This window comes from Seriola dumerili, unplaced genomic scaffold, assembly GCF_002260705.1.
Source record: "Seriola dumerili isolate Sdu_G_001 unplaced genomic scaffold, Sdu_1.0 BDQW01000388.1, whole genome shotgun sequence".
NCBI classification, from domain to species: Eukaryota; Metazoa; Chordata; class Actinopteri; order Carangiformes; family Carangidae; genus Seriola; species Seriola dumerili.
This window is the reverse complement of record NW_019174643.1, coordinates 179,218-195,678: the sequence shown is the minus strand read 5'-3', so window position 1 is coordinate 195,678 and position 16,461 is coordinate 179,218. Positions and strand designations below refer to the sequence as shown.

Below are 16,461 nucleotides of genomic sequence, written 5' to 3'. Positions count from 1 at the left end.
GTTTTTTTTCACTTTTTAGGTCTTACTATATTATGACTGTTTTTGCCATATTTTAATGACATAATATACAGTTTTTTTCATTTGATGTTCTTATGTAAAAATCCGCTCATGTACCAAACAACTTACATCAATTCAAAACTACTTTTTTGACTAGATCATTTACACAATATGTACTCAGGGGGATAAGGAGACAAACTGTAAAAATAGTCAAATTCATTGTTTTGAAGCTTCAGAAGAAACAGGCGAGACAAAACATTCAACACTTTTCCATTTATTCCGTATTTGTCTGTTGGTATTTGTTGCAACTTCATTAGTATTTTTATTTAAGTTTATTTTATTAGTGGTTTAATACAACAGCGTTTACAGTGCTTCTGTCTCAATAAAGATTTCTGTTTACAAAATACAAAACAAAGCAGCAGCAACATCTGCAGCGCAAGGACTCTGAACACTGTCAGACAAGCAGGACTAGGGTCAGAGTGATGGCAGGTGACTGGAGGGTTGTCGGTCAACCTTGCCTATTACTACCACAGTGCTTTTGAGCAAAGAGGTTGGAGCTGCTCCTTTACCAAATGGGCAAGTACATTTAATGCATCCAAAATTCAGCAGCTGAAGCTCATTAGCAATTTAAAGTATAATGGCAAGATCTTTACGCTCTTTAAGATCAGTTCCCATTTCAAGTCTAAATATTTGTGTTACTGCAGGTTACTACTTGGATGAAATCAAAAGCAGCATAGAGCATCATTATTAGTGTCACAGAAAAGGTAAAGTAACGAATAGATGTGGTTGAAAGCCCCAGAAAGAGGACTTTGAGTGAAGATAACCCACTGGTTGCTTTTGTTATTGTACATATATGTGTCCAGAGTCCAAACATCACAGTGTTGCTGCTTCATCGGCAGGGAAATAAAACTAAACACAGCAAAGGCACATTCAATAACGACGGCCCCGTCCCCTTACTAACACCTAAAAATGATACACAGCTAAGGATGGATACAAAAAAAACCCAAACACACACACTTCGCCGACATGCACAAGTGAACACAAACTCACAGAAACACCCACACGACATGATCGAATGTGGAACAAATTAAATTCCCTTCTGACACCCACGCTGTAAGTTTGAATCCCTTTATAAAAGCACAATGATTAACACACACACACACAATGCTGCAGTTTCCAATGCTATTATTGCACCAAAGTTCCAAGAAAAAAGCAACACAAAGAGCAAAAGAAAAAAGACCCATATTGGTTAAAGACCCAAAAATAGTCTAGTGAGAGTGTAACTATGTCCTGTGCTTTAACTAAACAAAAGTTTGTGCAGCGACACTACACACACACACACAGCTTGGCATATGGAAGACATGAAAGTGTGTGCTTGCCATTAGTACAATGATTTCTATACAAATTAGTTTCTTTCTAATCAACCACACAAACAAAACACTATACACTTTAGAGCAGTTGCCAGGTTGGGGTGTTATCCCCCTCTTTAAGACCGAGACGTCTATACATGAGTATAAAATGCTCAGGCAGCATCCCCCCCAGTTCAAATCTGATGGAGTGGGTTGCCATGTTTGGACAACACCCCCCCCCCTTTATATCCCAGACACTCACTGTGCTTTCATGTGTTAGGATGTGGGAATGAGGTTGCCAGATGTAAGCAGCCATTCAAGTGTTTCAAGTGTTTGCAGGTTGTATATTAAGAGGGAGAAGGGTTGCCATTTTTCGTCGACATCCCCCTTTATTAGAAGATAAGGGATACAGGAGTAACATTCTCTTTATTCGCCACCAATATCTACTAATTTATTTTAGTTCAGTGCTCGGCCTGCTGCGATGTCACAACGTCACATTCTGCTTCTGAAGACGACCCTCGCTGATGTACATTCAAAACGTGCTGTTACTGTGCAACAGTGAGAGAGCGAGCGATGTGGAAGACGTTAAAGGCGACAGACTGCTTAACCAGCCCGTTCGGTTAGAGTTTACGACAAAGAAGAAAATCTGAAAATGTGAGTTCTCGCTAAAAGAAAACCCCACGTAGATTCTCGCACACGATTCCCACGTAACTTACGGATGAAATGAACCCGGGTTCCCATTTATAAATATGTTGGTAACGAGGCTCGACAGCATCCAGCAACAAGTACAGCAACAAAGTGTCACAGCAACTGGAAACTGAGAGATTTCTTTCAAATGAGAAGGATGAACAAGAAGAGTATGTGGTTTAGGAACACTTCAGTTGAGCACAATGAATACGTTTTATATTTTCTAATCACTGATTGTGATGATGTTTTAGCAGGTGATTTAACTTTAAAATAATTCATTTGCTCTAATTGATCGTTCTCCACAGGCCAGAAATCGAACACATCCCAGCAGCTTTTAAGATTAAGACCAAATCACGTTTGAGAATAAGGCAGGTGATGATGTTTATTTTTCTTTTGGGCATGAATTTGAACCAGATCGATAACTTTATCTTTAAAGGTCAAAGTTCAGCTTGTGTCTTGAGCCACGCTGATGATTTTTCTTGTTAAGTTTCACGCAGATCAATTTGAGTTGAAGTGAAACTGACTGACACCACAGCACGAGCTTGTTATCCAATGAGCTTGTTGCTTGTTTTGGGCGTCATAGATCGGAAGTTAAGGTTTCGAGATTCAATCAGCCAATTAGAAGGTGGCGTCGGGCCGGCTGGCCAATCGGGTGTTTCACTTTAGGTGTGGTGCTGTGCGATGAGGTTGCGTAGCTGCTTGATGACGGTGTCGATGAGTTTCTGTCGGTCTCTGTCCGTCTTCCTGAACTGGGCGAAGACGTTGTTCTTCCTGCTCATCTCCTTCATCCTGGAGACAGAGAGGAAGAAGGGATTGGTGGAGGGAAAAGAAAGAGAGGATCACGAAAAACAAGGGTCTGTTTTAGTGTTTCATACTGTGTATTAGATTCTCACAGTTTGGATGCTGTAAGTACACAAATATGCACTTTCAGGAAACACACACACACACACACAACTTGTGGTGCACAGTTTAGTCTGAGCATGTTCAGTACAGACACACACATCTCTGCTGAAGTCGCCTGTTGAAGAAGAAAAGGACATGTCGGCTTTAGAGTTCACTATGTGTGTGTCCGGTGTCACATGAGAAAGTGTGTCTCAGCGTGTGTGTGTTTTGTCGCAGAACACTGGGCAGTTGTAGACCTCCAGGAAGTTCAGGGGACCAGCAGACCAGACAAGCCCCAGCAGGGTGCTTCCTCCTGGGCACAGAGGGACCACCGGGGCCTTGGCCCTACTGGCGCTCCGGAGAAAAAATCCTGAACCTGATTAAAGAAGGTCAACCGTACTGTGCTGAACAATGGGCGGGATCATGCCACTCTGTCTGTGTGTGAGAACTTTCTCAAAAGGTAATCCACAAATTCAGATTATAGCTGTGTGTGTGGGTTTATCATCACTATCTCCACAGCAGCTCAGGCTCTACACTGATAATCTGATGGTACACAGATACACGATGTGGGTGTTGTTGTAGCGATAACGTCCCTTTGTTAACGCCCGCGGAGATAAACATCATCATGGCATGAGTTTATTTTGTGTTTGTGATCAGGATGTGTGTGCGTGCCTCTCGCCACGTATCATGAAATATTAGACACGCCTACAAATAAAAAATGATTTCTCGCATATACACACTTTAGTATTCGTCTGTGCAGTATTTATACATGCCATCATCAAACACACACACACAGAGAAACAATACTCACGGCTTAAATAACCTGTCACAACACCACAGAGAGGAGAGAGAAAAGAGCAGCTGAGGTGGAGGCAAAGAAGGATGGAGCAACTTAAAGTCATGTCCACTATCAATAAATATATCAATATCATTTTTCCCATTAAACAAGCAGGTTAACATTTGGGGAAATGTGCTTATTGGCTGTTTTTAGTGAGAGTGAGATGATATTTGATTCATTTTTTGGACAAAAAAGAGACACAACAAAACCCAAAGATCTTGAATTTATAATAATGTATGACCGAGAAAACACAAACTAAACCTCAAGTTTAAATAAATGAAACCATCAAATCTTTGCTTGAAAATGACTTGAAACGAAGTGTTCATCGAAAGCGGTGTTTAGCCTAGCTTAGCATAAATACTGAAGGCAGGGGAGGAACGCTAGCCTTTAATCATTCAATCAATACAATATCCATCACACGTTACCAGTGCCACGTCTTTATACTGCTCACTTTGTCCAAAACCCAAAGATACTCAATTTACAATCATAATAAACAAGGGAAAAGCAGCGTGTTTGGCAGTTCTGCTTGATAACTGAAGTGATTAATGGATGATCAAAATGCAGATGCTGAAGATCTGTCAACTAACTGATTAATTATTTAGGCACTACGTTATTAAATTACAGCAAAGAAGTGATGAATCCAAGAACAAAGGGAGAAAGTGTGTGTGAATGGAGGAGTACTCACTTCTCCAGCAGGGCCAGTGCAGTGTGTGGGTTGACTCTCAGGTATTTGCAGGTGGGTTTGCCGTAGTCAGCCAGGTAGGTCGACCAATCCCACTGGGTGAACAGTTCCAGCAACTAGATAAAGACAGGAAGAGAGATGGTGAGATACCGAGAAAAGATGTTCCCTTTTCACCCACAGAAACACGTCCAGTTTTAGGGAAATGAAATGATCCGTTCAGCCGTGAGAGCGTAAAAACCAACATCCTCCAGCGGATCGTTGGCTCAGACGCTAACGAGTCAACATGTTGAGAAAGACGTGGTAACCGGTTTCGAAGCAGCGCTAAAGTTACAAAATATGGAGAGAAATCTTAACTGTTGTTACGAAATCAAGCAAAAGGTCTAACGTACCTTTAAGCTGCTTTTTAAAGTGTTAAGTTCAAACCTTCAATTTGACTTTCTACTCATAGAGATATTTGTAAACTTAACTTATAAAAATGGGGTTGCATCAAACTAAACAGATCAGTTGTTGCTTAATATTTACAGCTGCTAACTGCCAGGAGTAAACGTTAGAACAAACACACTGTTTAGATTATATTTCAAAAGAACTGGTAGAAAACGGGCGACGCATCTGAAACGACACTCAAAACCGAAAATGCTGTTTAATAAAGATGTAAAGTGGAAAAATTAGATTTCAGGAAAACACCGCATACCAGAAATTACAATAGACTGAATGGGTTGAATTGCATCTGTTAGTTTAGCGTAATCGGGTATTTCCCTATATTTGTAAACAAATACAACAACTTGGAAAAGCACATATTTCTCCATGTTTTCACATAAATAAATGACTGACTTTAATAAATAGTTTGTCATGTAAAAATGTTATTTTTTGCGAAAGCTTGTGACGCTACAGTGACTTGTTTCTGTTTTTAATTATTTTTATAAAACTATGCTATGGATGTTTTCTGGCCACTGTGTCACTCGACACCAATTTCTTTTCATGGTGCAACATAACGGAGGAAATATGCAAAAGCTGGTGCAGCCCAGACGTAATGTTTATGTCCTCAACTCTCAACAGATGATTAATTGACCCATTTCCCAGGAATCCACTGTATTGCTCAAGTTCTGGGATGTTTTCAGCTGGATATATTCATAAACAAACAAAACATACAACAGAAGACGAGGAGAAGCGTGTGGAGGTCTGAAGGGAGGAAGGACGACAGTGAAGGGGGAGGGGGGGTGAAGTTTTCTTCTAAATGGCTCACATTTGAAACTGTTGCATAACCTGCTGCTGCCCTGCTGAACTCGACCTAACACACACACACACACACACACACACAGAAACAGGCCCAGGCAGGCAAACCTCGTAAGCCTGCAGACGTACACACTCTCAGTCTCTCTATCTCTGTCTGTAACACACACACACACACACACACACACACAAATATATGAGCAAGGAGCCCCAGTGAACTCTGGGTAACACCAAACACACACACAGATCCAGAGAGAGAAACCATATGTGAGCGAGGGATGAGAGAAGAGGAGGAGAGGGAGGGAGGGAGGGAGGGAGGGAAAGGAGTACAGAGGGATGGAGAGCGAAACCACATGTGGGAGACAGAGAGAAAATAAGAGAGAGTAAAGATGGAAAGAGACGCAGATGGAGAGAAATGGATAACAGCACAGAGAGAGGAGGGAGGGAGGGAGGGAGGGAGGGGTAAAGGAAGGGCAGATGAAGATGGATAGATAAGAGCGAGGGTAGAGGATGGACGAGTGATAGAAGATGGAGGTGCGCCATTAGACAAACAGGAAGCAGACAGACGGGGACAGGCGTTGTCGGTGTGGCACACATTCAAAGTTTGAAGAGGGATAAAAAAAAATTTAAAAAAATGTTTTAAAAAAAGTTGAATTTGAGGTTTTTGAACAAATTTAACCTCAAATTTCATCCTGTCAATGTCTCTGTCATCATTTAGAAAACTGCTGGGTCGTGCTGCTGCTCGGTCAACACCGTGGCGCCTATTTGACTCGTCAAACAGGAAACAATCAGCTGCGTTCACTCGACCAATTGTGGCGACAAACGATTTGATTGGAACATTTACAGAAGTTAAAATCTAGAGGTTTTGGACTTGACTTTAGTCGGACTGACACTCTGTATCAGTATCTGTGATTCAGCTCCAGGTTTTTCTTGGCATCCGATTGAAAACAAGAAGTTTTTGTCGTATTGTTCAACCCTACTTTAATTTCCCGCCATTTCCCATCTGACGTTATAATTCCACACGACAATATTTACAGAAGGAGAACAATGTGTGTCGCTAAAACAATCGTCACTTTAAACTGATCCAGACGAGACTGTGTGTCTAATACTGAACAATTTAACAACTACCTTTAAGTTCAGTTGATTTCTTTAATCTGCAAACACGTAGATTAGAGTTTCATCAGTTATTTACCTATTATTATTATTACAAATATAAACCATCGTTATGGCTGAACTCCTAAATTTAAACCCTAACAATCATATATTTGCAGAATTTTGTGGAAATTCACTTTTTCTTTTCATGACATTCTGCTGAAACATATGTATGTAACAAAACTGTTAAATAAACATAAACCAGCGTCACTTTTTAACTTTTTCTTTTCTAACAGTTTGAGGATTGAATGGTCAAATGTGTCTCAAGAAGCTGAGAGAGTTTTCTCTATTGTGATTGGTGTAAATGCAACAAGAGGTCAGGGCTTTTTACCTGACTTCACCTCATCACAGTCATTCATGAAAACAGGAAGTGTCCTAAATATTTTCAGCGTCCACCAACGAGTTATAAAAACCGATGTTTCCTCTAAATCTGGCTTTGGTGGGAGACTGCAAGACGAATGGTTCATTTGGACTTCCTGATCTTTTCCTCCCTCCCTCCCTCCCTCCCTCTCCCACCATCCCCTATCACTGTTTTCTTCTCCTCCTTCCCTTCCTCCCTCTGGTCCTTTCACTTCTGTATTCATCGCTCGCTCTCTCTCCTTTGTCCCCGAGTTCACCCTTGCACGGCCGAGGTTTGACCTGCTAATCCTCCCGTATAAACAAGTACAAACACACACACACACACACACACACATACACACACACGCTGCACGATAACAGGCAGCGTGTGAACACACAAACAGGTATACACACAAATAAAGGCAGTTACATAAAGCACAAACATCATCTGTCTGTGAAGTTATGTGAGCAAATATGTCAGTTAATTAGGTGCAGATACATGAGAAAGTGTGTGTGTGTGTGTGTGTGTGTGTGAGAGAGGTAAGGATAAGGTGAAGGTGTACCAGATAAAGATACTGTAGCTGTGTGTTTAGAGGAAATAACCCTAAAAAGCTGCATTAACACACGCACACGCACACACACACACACACACACACACACACACACACACACACACACACACACACACACACACACACACACAAGCTGGTAGCCGAGGTCCATGAGATTTTCATGTTATCTAAGACGATCGTTGTCTTTACTCTGGAATCAAGCTCAGCACATCTCTCTCTCTCTCTCTCTCTCTCTCTCTCTCTCTCTGTCAGTGTCTCTCTCTCTCTCTCTCTCTCCTATCACAGATAACAGAAAACAAATGCTCAACAAAAAGATTCTCACCGGGATTGAAGATGAAAGAGGGAAGGAGAAAAAAGAGAATGAGAGGAGTTCATACGAATTAAAGGAACAAAAGAAAACGAAGGAAAGAAGAGAGGGAGGAGAAGGAAAGAAAGCCGAGTAAGAAAAAGAGGATAGGAGAGAGGAGGAGAGGGAACAATAAGAAGAGATGGGAAGGAAAGAAAAGAGGAGAGGAGAGATAAGATAGACGGGAGTTCAAGATGAGAAAGACGAAAGAACGGGGGGAGGTAAGGAGGTGAAAGAGGAGAGGAGAAGAGTGATAAGATGAGAGAATGAGAAAAGAAACAAGACAGGAAGGCAGATAAAAGAGAAGAAGAAAGGAGATGACAGAAATGATAGAAGAGTTAAGATGGGAGAAACAGAAGAAGAAGAAAAGGGGGATGAAAGAAGATGAACTGATTGAAAAGAGAAGAGATAAAGTGAAGAGGAGAGGAAAGTTGAGGAGGAATATGGTGGAGGTGAAGAAGGAAAGGAAACAAGGAAAGAAGAGGAGAAAGATGAAAGAAAAGGGAGAGTAATGAAGCAATGGAGGGGAGGAGAGGATAGGAGACAAGGAGAAGAGGAGAAGGAGAGATGAAGCGAGATGAGAAAGGAAGAGAGAAGAAGAGATAGAAAGAGAGAAGGAGAGAGGGAGTTTTGGGTGAACTTGAGGTCAGTAGGTAAATTTGGATGGAGGGAGGGAACAAACAGTAGGAGAAGTGCAACAAGAAGGGAGGAGGAGGAGGAGGAGGAGGAGAGGCAGATAAGACTGATGGAAATGGAAGAGAAACGAAGAAGAAGAAAAAAAAGAAAAAGAAAAGAGAGAGCGTGGGCTTTCCAAAAAAACGAGCTACACGCGAGCCAGCAGGTCGCTCCTGAGCAAACACACACACACACACACACACACACACACACACACACACACACACACACACACACAGAAAGAAACAGGTCTCTCTCTTCACCTCTCGCTGAACTTCTCTCTCCGTCTCGCTCCCCCTCTCTCACCTCGCCATGACCTCCCCCGTGCTATCGCTCCTGTCTCCGCACACACACACACACACGCACACGCACACACACACACACACACACACACACACACACACACACACACACAGAGATTATTGCTTCCTCTTATTCTTCTGGGGGACGAGCAGAAAAACAAAGTGACGTGTTACCCTCACATTTCTTGTTTGTTTTCTCTCATTTCTCCTCCGCTAATGGGGTTCTCTCTCTCTCTCTCTCTCCATCCCCCACTCCCTCTCTTTTTGTGTCTACTTTCTCTCTCTCCCCCTTATTCTCATTCAATCCATCACTCCTTCCTCTCTCCCCCACTCGCCCTCCATTTTGAACATCCCTTCTTTCTTCTCTAACTTCCTCCTTCTTTTCTTCCCTCTTGTTCCCTTTTTCATTTCCTTGCTTTCTTTCCCTCCATTTGCTCTTCTCCCCTTCTTCTTCCTCCTCCCATCTTTACTTTCTACTCATTCTCTCCATTTCAACTATTCCTGTTTCTATCTCTCTGTTCCTTCTTCTCTCCCTCTCTTCCTCTCATGTCCTTACCATCCATCTCTCCATCCCTCCTTTCTTTCCTCTCATCTTTATACCTCCTCTTCCCAGCTCCTCTCCTCCTTTTCTTTCTACTCCTGTCATTTTCTCTTCCCATCTCTCCATCCCTCCTCTCCTCTTCTTCTCCCTCACCTCCCCCTTTTGCCTCCTCTTCCTCCTCTTCTCTTTGCCTCAGTTTCCATCCCTCCATTCGTTCTTTACTCCCCCCTTTATCTCCCCCTCTCTCCCTAACTCCCGTCCCTTCTTCGTGTCTTTCCATCATCATCTAATGGAGAGATTTCTCTTGCTCTCCTTATCTTCTTCACCTCCTCCTCCTCATTTCTTTCTCTCCTCCGCCTTTGTTCTTTCCATTCTCCTCATTCTCTCCATGTAAGCTTCACTTCTCCTTCACTCATCCCTCCTTTCTTTCCCTCTCTATCTAGACGTTGCACTTCTCCCAATTCTCCCCCTCTTTTTCTCAATCTCACCATCCTTCCTTTCTCTTTCTCTCCATCCATACCTCCTCCTCCTCCTCCTCCTCCTCCTCCTCCTCCTCAGTGTTTAGCAGACTTGTTAATGGTTATTCCGGCTGTGGGCAGGATTTATTTGTTTAGGACCTTCGGGGAATTGCTGTGTTCCCGTTCCTAATGGCCAAACGTCAGGGTCACCCAGAATTCATCATGTTTACACTCTGCGCTCTCTCACACACACACACACACACACACACACACACACACACACACACAGAAAGGTTGTGATTATGTAATGTTTCTGCTATGAAGGAAAGAAATTTGTGACTAAACACCCGAAGATCGTTTATCTCGACCAAAGAGGGAAAAAATAAAAACGATTCTCGATTTCATCATTTAAAATAAGTCATATTTTCAAACTTCTTCTTCTTTTCCTCCCCACATTCCTTCACTCCTTCTTACCCCTCCATTATCCATCCCTTCCACTCCTCTCACAGCTCTCCTAGCTGTCCGTCTCTTCTTTAAATCTGACAGGGAGGAGGTCAAAGGTCACTAAAAGCAAGGAAAGTGGATTTGACTTTTATCAAGAAAATGCAGCCGTTTTGGCACCCGTCCATCTCCACCTCCATCCATCCATCTCCACCTCCGTCCATCCATCTCTACCTCCATCCATCCATCCACTGCAATTTTAAGAGATCTGAGTATTTTAAACATTGATTCATCTGCTAATCACTTTCTCAATTAAGTCTTTGGTCTTTAAACCATCAAGAAATAACCAGGAAAAATTCCCATCACAGTTTCACCCGAGGTGTTTTCCTCCAGCGTCTCGTGTTTGACCAACAGTCTAAAACACAAAGAGAAGCAGGAAACTTTTCTTTTTTTTTTGCTGGAAAATATGAAGTAAATGATGATTATTGATCAATAGTTGATAGTTGTCACTTCGCTTTAATTAAAACAGGATCCATGCAGTTTCTGTCTCATTCAGCCTCTTGGTGCTTCCAGATCAGACGAGTTCAGAGGTCACCAAAAGCAAAGAAACCGCCGCCATGGAGGGGAAAAAAAAAGAAGTTCGCTTTGACACCCGTCCCTCATCACTCATCACTAAATCCTCACTCGAGTTCAAAGGTCACCACCGGCACACACAGACCACACTGACACCTGTCAATCACGCCTCTTTCTCGCCGTCTGCCCGGAGCGTGTTTAAGGTCAAAAAGAAAAGAAGAAAGAGAAGAAAAATGTCCCGCTTGTTTGCGGAGGAAAATAAAGATGGAGCATTTTGACACCTGTCCATCACAGCGGTCACCTCCTTCCAACGAGAGGCTTTTACCTTTTATCAGGAAGAAACAACAACAGATGTCTCTCCCTCTCTACCTGCCTCTGTCTCTGCTTACATCTCTCCATCTCCCTCTCAGGGTTCAAAGGTCACTTAAAAAGACCAGGAAAAAAAAAAAAGATAAGTTTGACACCTGCCTATCAATGTCAGGGTGGGACGCCACAGTTTTCTGGGACAAAGGTCTCAGGAGAAGGAGAAGAAAGGGGAAAAACACGACGTTTTCTTTAATACCTTTAACGCCACCATCAGAAAACAATGATAAACTTGTGTGACCTGATTAAGATGCTCTCTACAACAGAAAATATCGTTCTTTAAAATGTTATTTATTAAGTTTAAAGTGTGTATTAAATCTCATGAATGCATTATTAGGCTTTACAGGCATATTTTCTGTACTCTAAACCCTGAAGATTTCACTTTGCTTTAATGTTAAGAAAAGCTGAACCATCTACAGTTAAACAAATGACTTATTATCTATATATATATAAATAAATACATTTTCTCAATCAATCAACTGATTCTTCCATTTTCCATCAACTCAAATGTGTAAGTTCTTTTTTGGGTTTAAAGAAATCTCCATCATGATTTTTGAGGAGCGCAGGTGATGATGTGTAATTGGCTGTTGTATCCAGGCAACAGACACAAACCTTAACACATTAAAAATGACAATAATATAAAAGAGAGAAAATCGTCTGGGAAGCTGGAGGTTTGTTGTAACCAGGTCAGAAACACCAGCCGACTGACAACCCGCAGCAAAAAAGGATTTTACACTTAACCCCAAAACTCCGCTCTTGACCTCTGAAAGCAAGAGGTCAAAGGTCATATCCAGAGGTTATCGTGGCAACGCTGTCCAGCTACTGGCGCTTGTGTGTCTGACAGAGACTCCAACAAACAACAGAAACGTTCTCACACTTTCCTCCTCTCCTCTCTCTCCTCTCTGTGTCTGGCAGCGTTTGTTTTTGACGTCACATTTCCAGTGTGTGAAACGTCCGTCATCACTTACAACGACAACACAAACTTACATCCTGCGGCTCGAACCGTATCACTCCATCTTCAACTATGACCGGAATGAAGTTAAGCTTGGATGTTTACCGCTTTTGCAACAGGGAACTAATTTCTCTTTCTTACCGGAGGGGCCAAAAGCTTGTATCTTTGTACATCTGCCTTCAGCCTCATTTCCACGACCGCAGCGCACGGCTGCCAGTAACCACAACACAGCGCAGCCTCCACCGCGATGCCCCTTCAGTGTACACGCCGCGCTTTATTAATCAGCGGCGGGTCGACTGCTCGTCACGTGCTGGGTAATAAAATGCAGCAGGGTAAAGATAAAATCATGGCACTTAACTGCTCCCTATAGGGACGCCAGCTTTTGTGTTGTTCCCCTGCGCAGAGAGGTCAGAGGTCAGCTACAGAGCAGCACCACTGGAACTTGCTCAAGGGCACTTTTAGCAGGCTGGAGGATTTCCACACAGGAGCACAGAGCTCCTGTAAGTCAATACAAACATTTCAAAATAAGAGTCCTGCCTGTGTCGCTTTATTTTGTAGTAAGTAATTGGGGATTATTAAAGTAGAGCAGGATTGTTGGAGACAGAACATTCAAGTTAAAGTGTAGTTGACTGGGTTTGACCACGCTGTGCACCAATCACTCCTTATTTACTATATCGTGTTGCTACTATATCGTGCAATTTAAATTTAATTTAGATATTTAAACTTTTAAATATATTTCACTGTATAATATATAATATAATTCTCTCCTTTCTACCATAATCAATGTTAAACTGAATCTATATTTGTGCCGATGAGACCTTATTAAACCGATGAGAGTATCGACCGCACATTATAATACCATTTCACTGTCACCATGACAACAAATTAATCAATTAATCAGTCCGGAATAGTCGAAACGCGACGCAGGCCTGACGTTTTCTTACACTCGATCCCAAGGCAAAGTGAGCGCTGGTCTCGTACTGACGCATTCCTACTTTCACACGTCGCAGTGACGCCGTCAAGCGTCTGCAGACCGAGCGCCACTTGACACGAGTGAATAAGAACACGGCTCCTAAATGACTTTTCATTTACGTCTTCGTGTCACAGACGTGTTTCTCTGAACTCTCGACTACCTCACTTACATAACTAACTCATGTTCTCTTTCATCGTCCAACTCTCTCATTTCCATTGTCTCCCTTTCTCCGTCTCTCACCTCTCTCACTTCCCCATCCTCCCTCCCTCTCTCTCTCTCTCTCTCCGTCAGCTGTGACAGAGACGTTTAGCGACCCCCCCCCCTTTAAAAAAAAAAGTGAGAGGGCTGAAATGGAATGAGTGCGGAAAAAAAAAAAAGGAAAGAAACAAAAACGAGAGAAGAGCGCTGGTGGTTCAACCAGGGGTCTCCGCTGTCAATTAGACACTGCACAGACGGAGAGAGGGCGAGCGAGAGACATAGACGGACAGAGACGGAGTGGGAGAGAGAGAGAGAAAATGAGAGGATGTAAATGAGAAGAGAGAAGAGAGAAAAGTCAAAAAGAATGATTGGGGAAATATTACAGGACTGCAGGAGAAAGGGAAAGGAGGGAGCGAAAGAGGTCAGGCGGAGGGTAACTAGATGTTACGGAGGAGGAAGAAGGAGTGACTGAGAAACAGGGAGACGATAAACGAGTGCAGGCTGAAGTCGGAGGGGCCTGCTGGGAGCTGCTCTGTGCACTGATAAAGCAAATAAAGACAGAATACTCCAAAACAAACAGGGCTAGAAAAACAGCGGCTTTTAGCTTCGCTCTGAGCTCAATTTAGATCCGAGATTTTTTTCTTTTTCTTTTTTATAAAAAGGTCAATTTGGCCTCAGCCACTTTTTTAAAGTCAATTTGCGTCCAGACACTTTTTAGAGGTTAATTCTGGGCCGGGAGTTCATTCTGGGTTCGTCCACTCCTCAGATTTCACTTTAAGCTTTAACCGCTACATGGATTAGATTAAAATACTTTTTATAATTATTTTCGCATTAAATGTTTTTATGTGGATTCAATTACTTTTTAAGTTTATTGAAGGTCCGTTTTTCCGTTCAGGGTTTACCTGAATTCTGGCACTTTAAACATCAATAAAGACTAAACCACTTTGTTAAACTGGACTTAAGAACTCCCTCCGCTAAAATATGTTTTGCTTATTATTATTTCACTTGCACTTCTAGCTAATATTAATCCTCATATTAACTTTGGCTAAACTTTTGCACATTCTGAGTGAGACAAATGAAGTGAATAGCTTCCAAAGTTACAGCCTTTCTAGCACCTACGTCCCTCTTCTCCTCACTGCTCCTCCCTGACACAGTGAATTTTGACTCTGATTGATGGAGCATCGTTTTATCTGTAGCTTTAGCAGAGCCATTTCTTACAATAATCGCTTTTCTCATAGCAACCAAAAGAGTGTTGTATTAAGACAGACTTTAAAAAATGTGAACTTATCCTTTTTTTGAAAGTGTCTGGATCAGATGTTTAAAGAGTCAGAAACCACAACTTTTTTTTTTTTTTTTTGAGAATGATCAGGGGAATCTGGTCTCAGGTTGTTTATACAGCTGAGTTAAGGAGAGAAATGTCTGAAAAAAAATCTGGAAAAAGTGACAATAACCTCCAAAATCTCCATTTTATCAAGTTCATTTTGTGCATCAGTGTCCTAAAAAAACTTCATAAAACTGTTTCAACCACCTGTGCTTCAACTTTTTCTTGCGTTTCTGCTTTCTAGTGCAGCGATCGGCCTTAGTCTATTAATCTTGTTTCAACATTTAGGAACAGGTTTAAATCATTTTTCTGCCCTTACAGATCTTTCATTTAAGACTTTATTAAGAATTTATCTTCTAATCTGTGCTGCGTTTAGTAGCATAACTTGCAGTCTTATGAATCCATCAGTCAATTTAGGTCAGAGGTTCCCAAAGTGGGGATCAGGATTGTAAGATAAACTTGATGATTATTAGAAAGGAAAGAAAACTGCATCACATGTTATGACACATCTTATTGTGAAACAGTTTCACCCTCCAGACGAAGGAACAATCTCTTTTGGCTAAAAAAAGCATTTGCAACATTGCAAAACCGTCTTGTCCCAAAAGTCCCTCACATTTAAAACATCGAGTATAAAATTCAAATCCATCTGCGGCCCCCTAATTGTTCCTCCAACAATTATTCAGCTGCAGATACAGAAAAATGAGACGCTCAAGTGTTTCCCAACATCTCGCTGCCGCATGAAATGAAACACATCTCTCACTGACTGCGTCTCCTCAACAACGCCAAAACAGGAAACAGTTGAAAGGTGAGAGCGGTTTAAGGGTCTCAACTTTTTGGTTTGACCATGGAATGACCGCGGAGTCTCTCTCACACACACACACACACACACACACACACACACACACACACACACACACACACACACAGGAAGGGGTGTAGATGCAGGTCATATCGGGGAGACTGACGGAGAGGTCAAGACTGATAACACAGAACAATGACCTGACCCGGTCACCACACGGTCACTGTGTGTGTGTGTGTGTGTGTGTGTGAAAATGTCTGACTGTCAGTTTGTGTGACTACAGATGTGTGAGAGAAGAAGACGTGATTGTGTGTGTATCTATATCTGTGATTTCATGAGCCAAAGCCATTTATTTAGTGTGTGTGTGTGTGTGTGTGTGTGTGTTTGAACCACCTTTATCCCCCCTCCTCACCCTCATTCGCCAACTCCTGACCGCTACTTGAACATTGGTCGGAAGTAGCGAACTGCTGCTCCCCACCCCGTCCAATCAGGTTGCTGAATAGCCCTGTTGCCGTGACCACCGGCTGACCTGTTGTCACGCCGATAAGGCCGGCCACAGACAGGACAGGAAGTTGAAGCAGGGGCCAAGAAACACACACACACACACACACACACTATGAACTCTCCCACACAAATAAAAGCTTGAACTCTTCAGATATGGACACACACTTTTCCAGCAGGGACTATTTTTTGCTGCGTTATCTGGAGCGCGGGCGGATCAACAGCGACTTTATTACACTCACAACCTGCCGTGCATACGTGTGTGTGTGTGCAAAGTCAGCTGTAAAATA

General features: G+C 42.3%; 1 protein-coding gene across 7 annotated transcripts in view; it reads right to left on the bottom strand.

Moving 5' to 3' along the window:
* Window positions 1–268: 268 nt before the first annotated feature.
* exoc6b (exocyst complex component 6B) overlaps window positions 269–16,461 on the bottom strand; it is an 86,012-nt gene continuing 69,819 nt past the window's right edge. For 3 of the 7 annotated variants that reach the window (XM_022761095.1, XM_022761098.1, XM_022761100.1), the window contains 3 exons: window positions 4,439–4,551; window positions 3,727–3,738; window positions 269–2,822 (listed from right to left, as the gene is read on the bottom strand). In XM_022761095.1, coding sequence (XP_022616816.1) covers window positions 2,696–2,822; window positions 3,727–3,738; window positions 4,439–4,551 — 252 coding nt within the window. In that variant the 3' untranslated portion in view covers window positions 269–2,695. Of the gene's footprint in view, window positions 2,823–3,725; window positions 3,739–4,438; window positions 4,552–16,461 lie in introns of those variants that run through there. The other 4 variants (XM_022761097.1, XM_022761099.1, XR_002665598.1 and 1 more) reach the window with 3 other exon arrangements.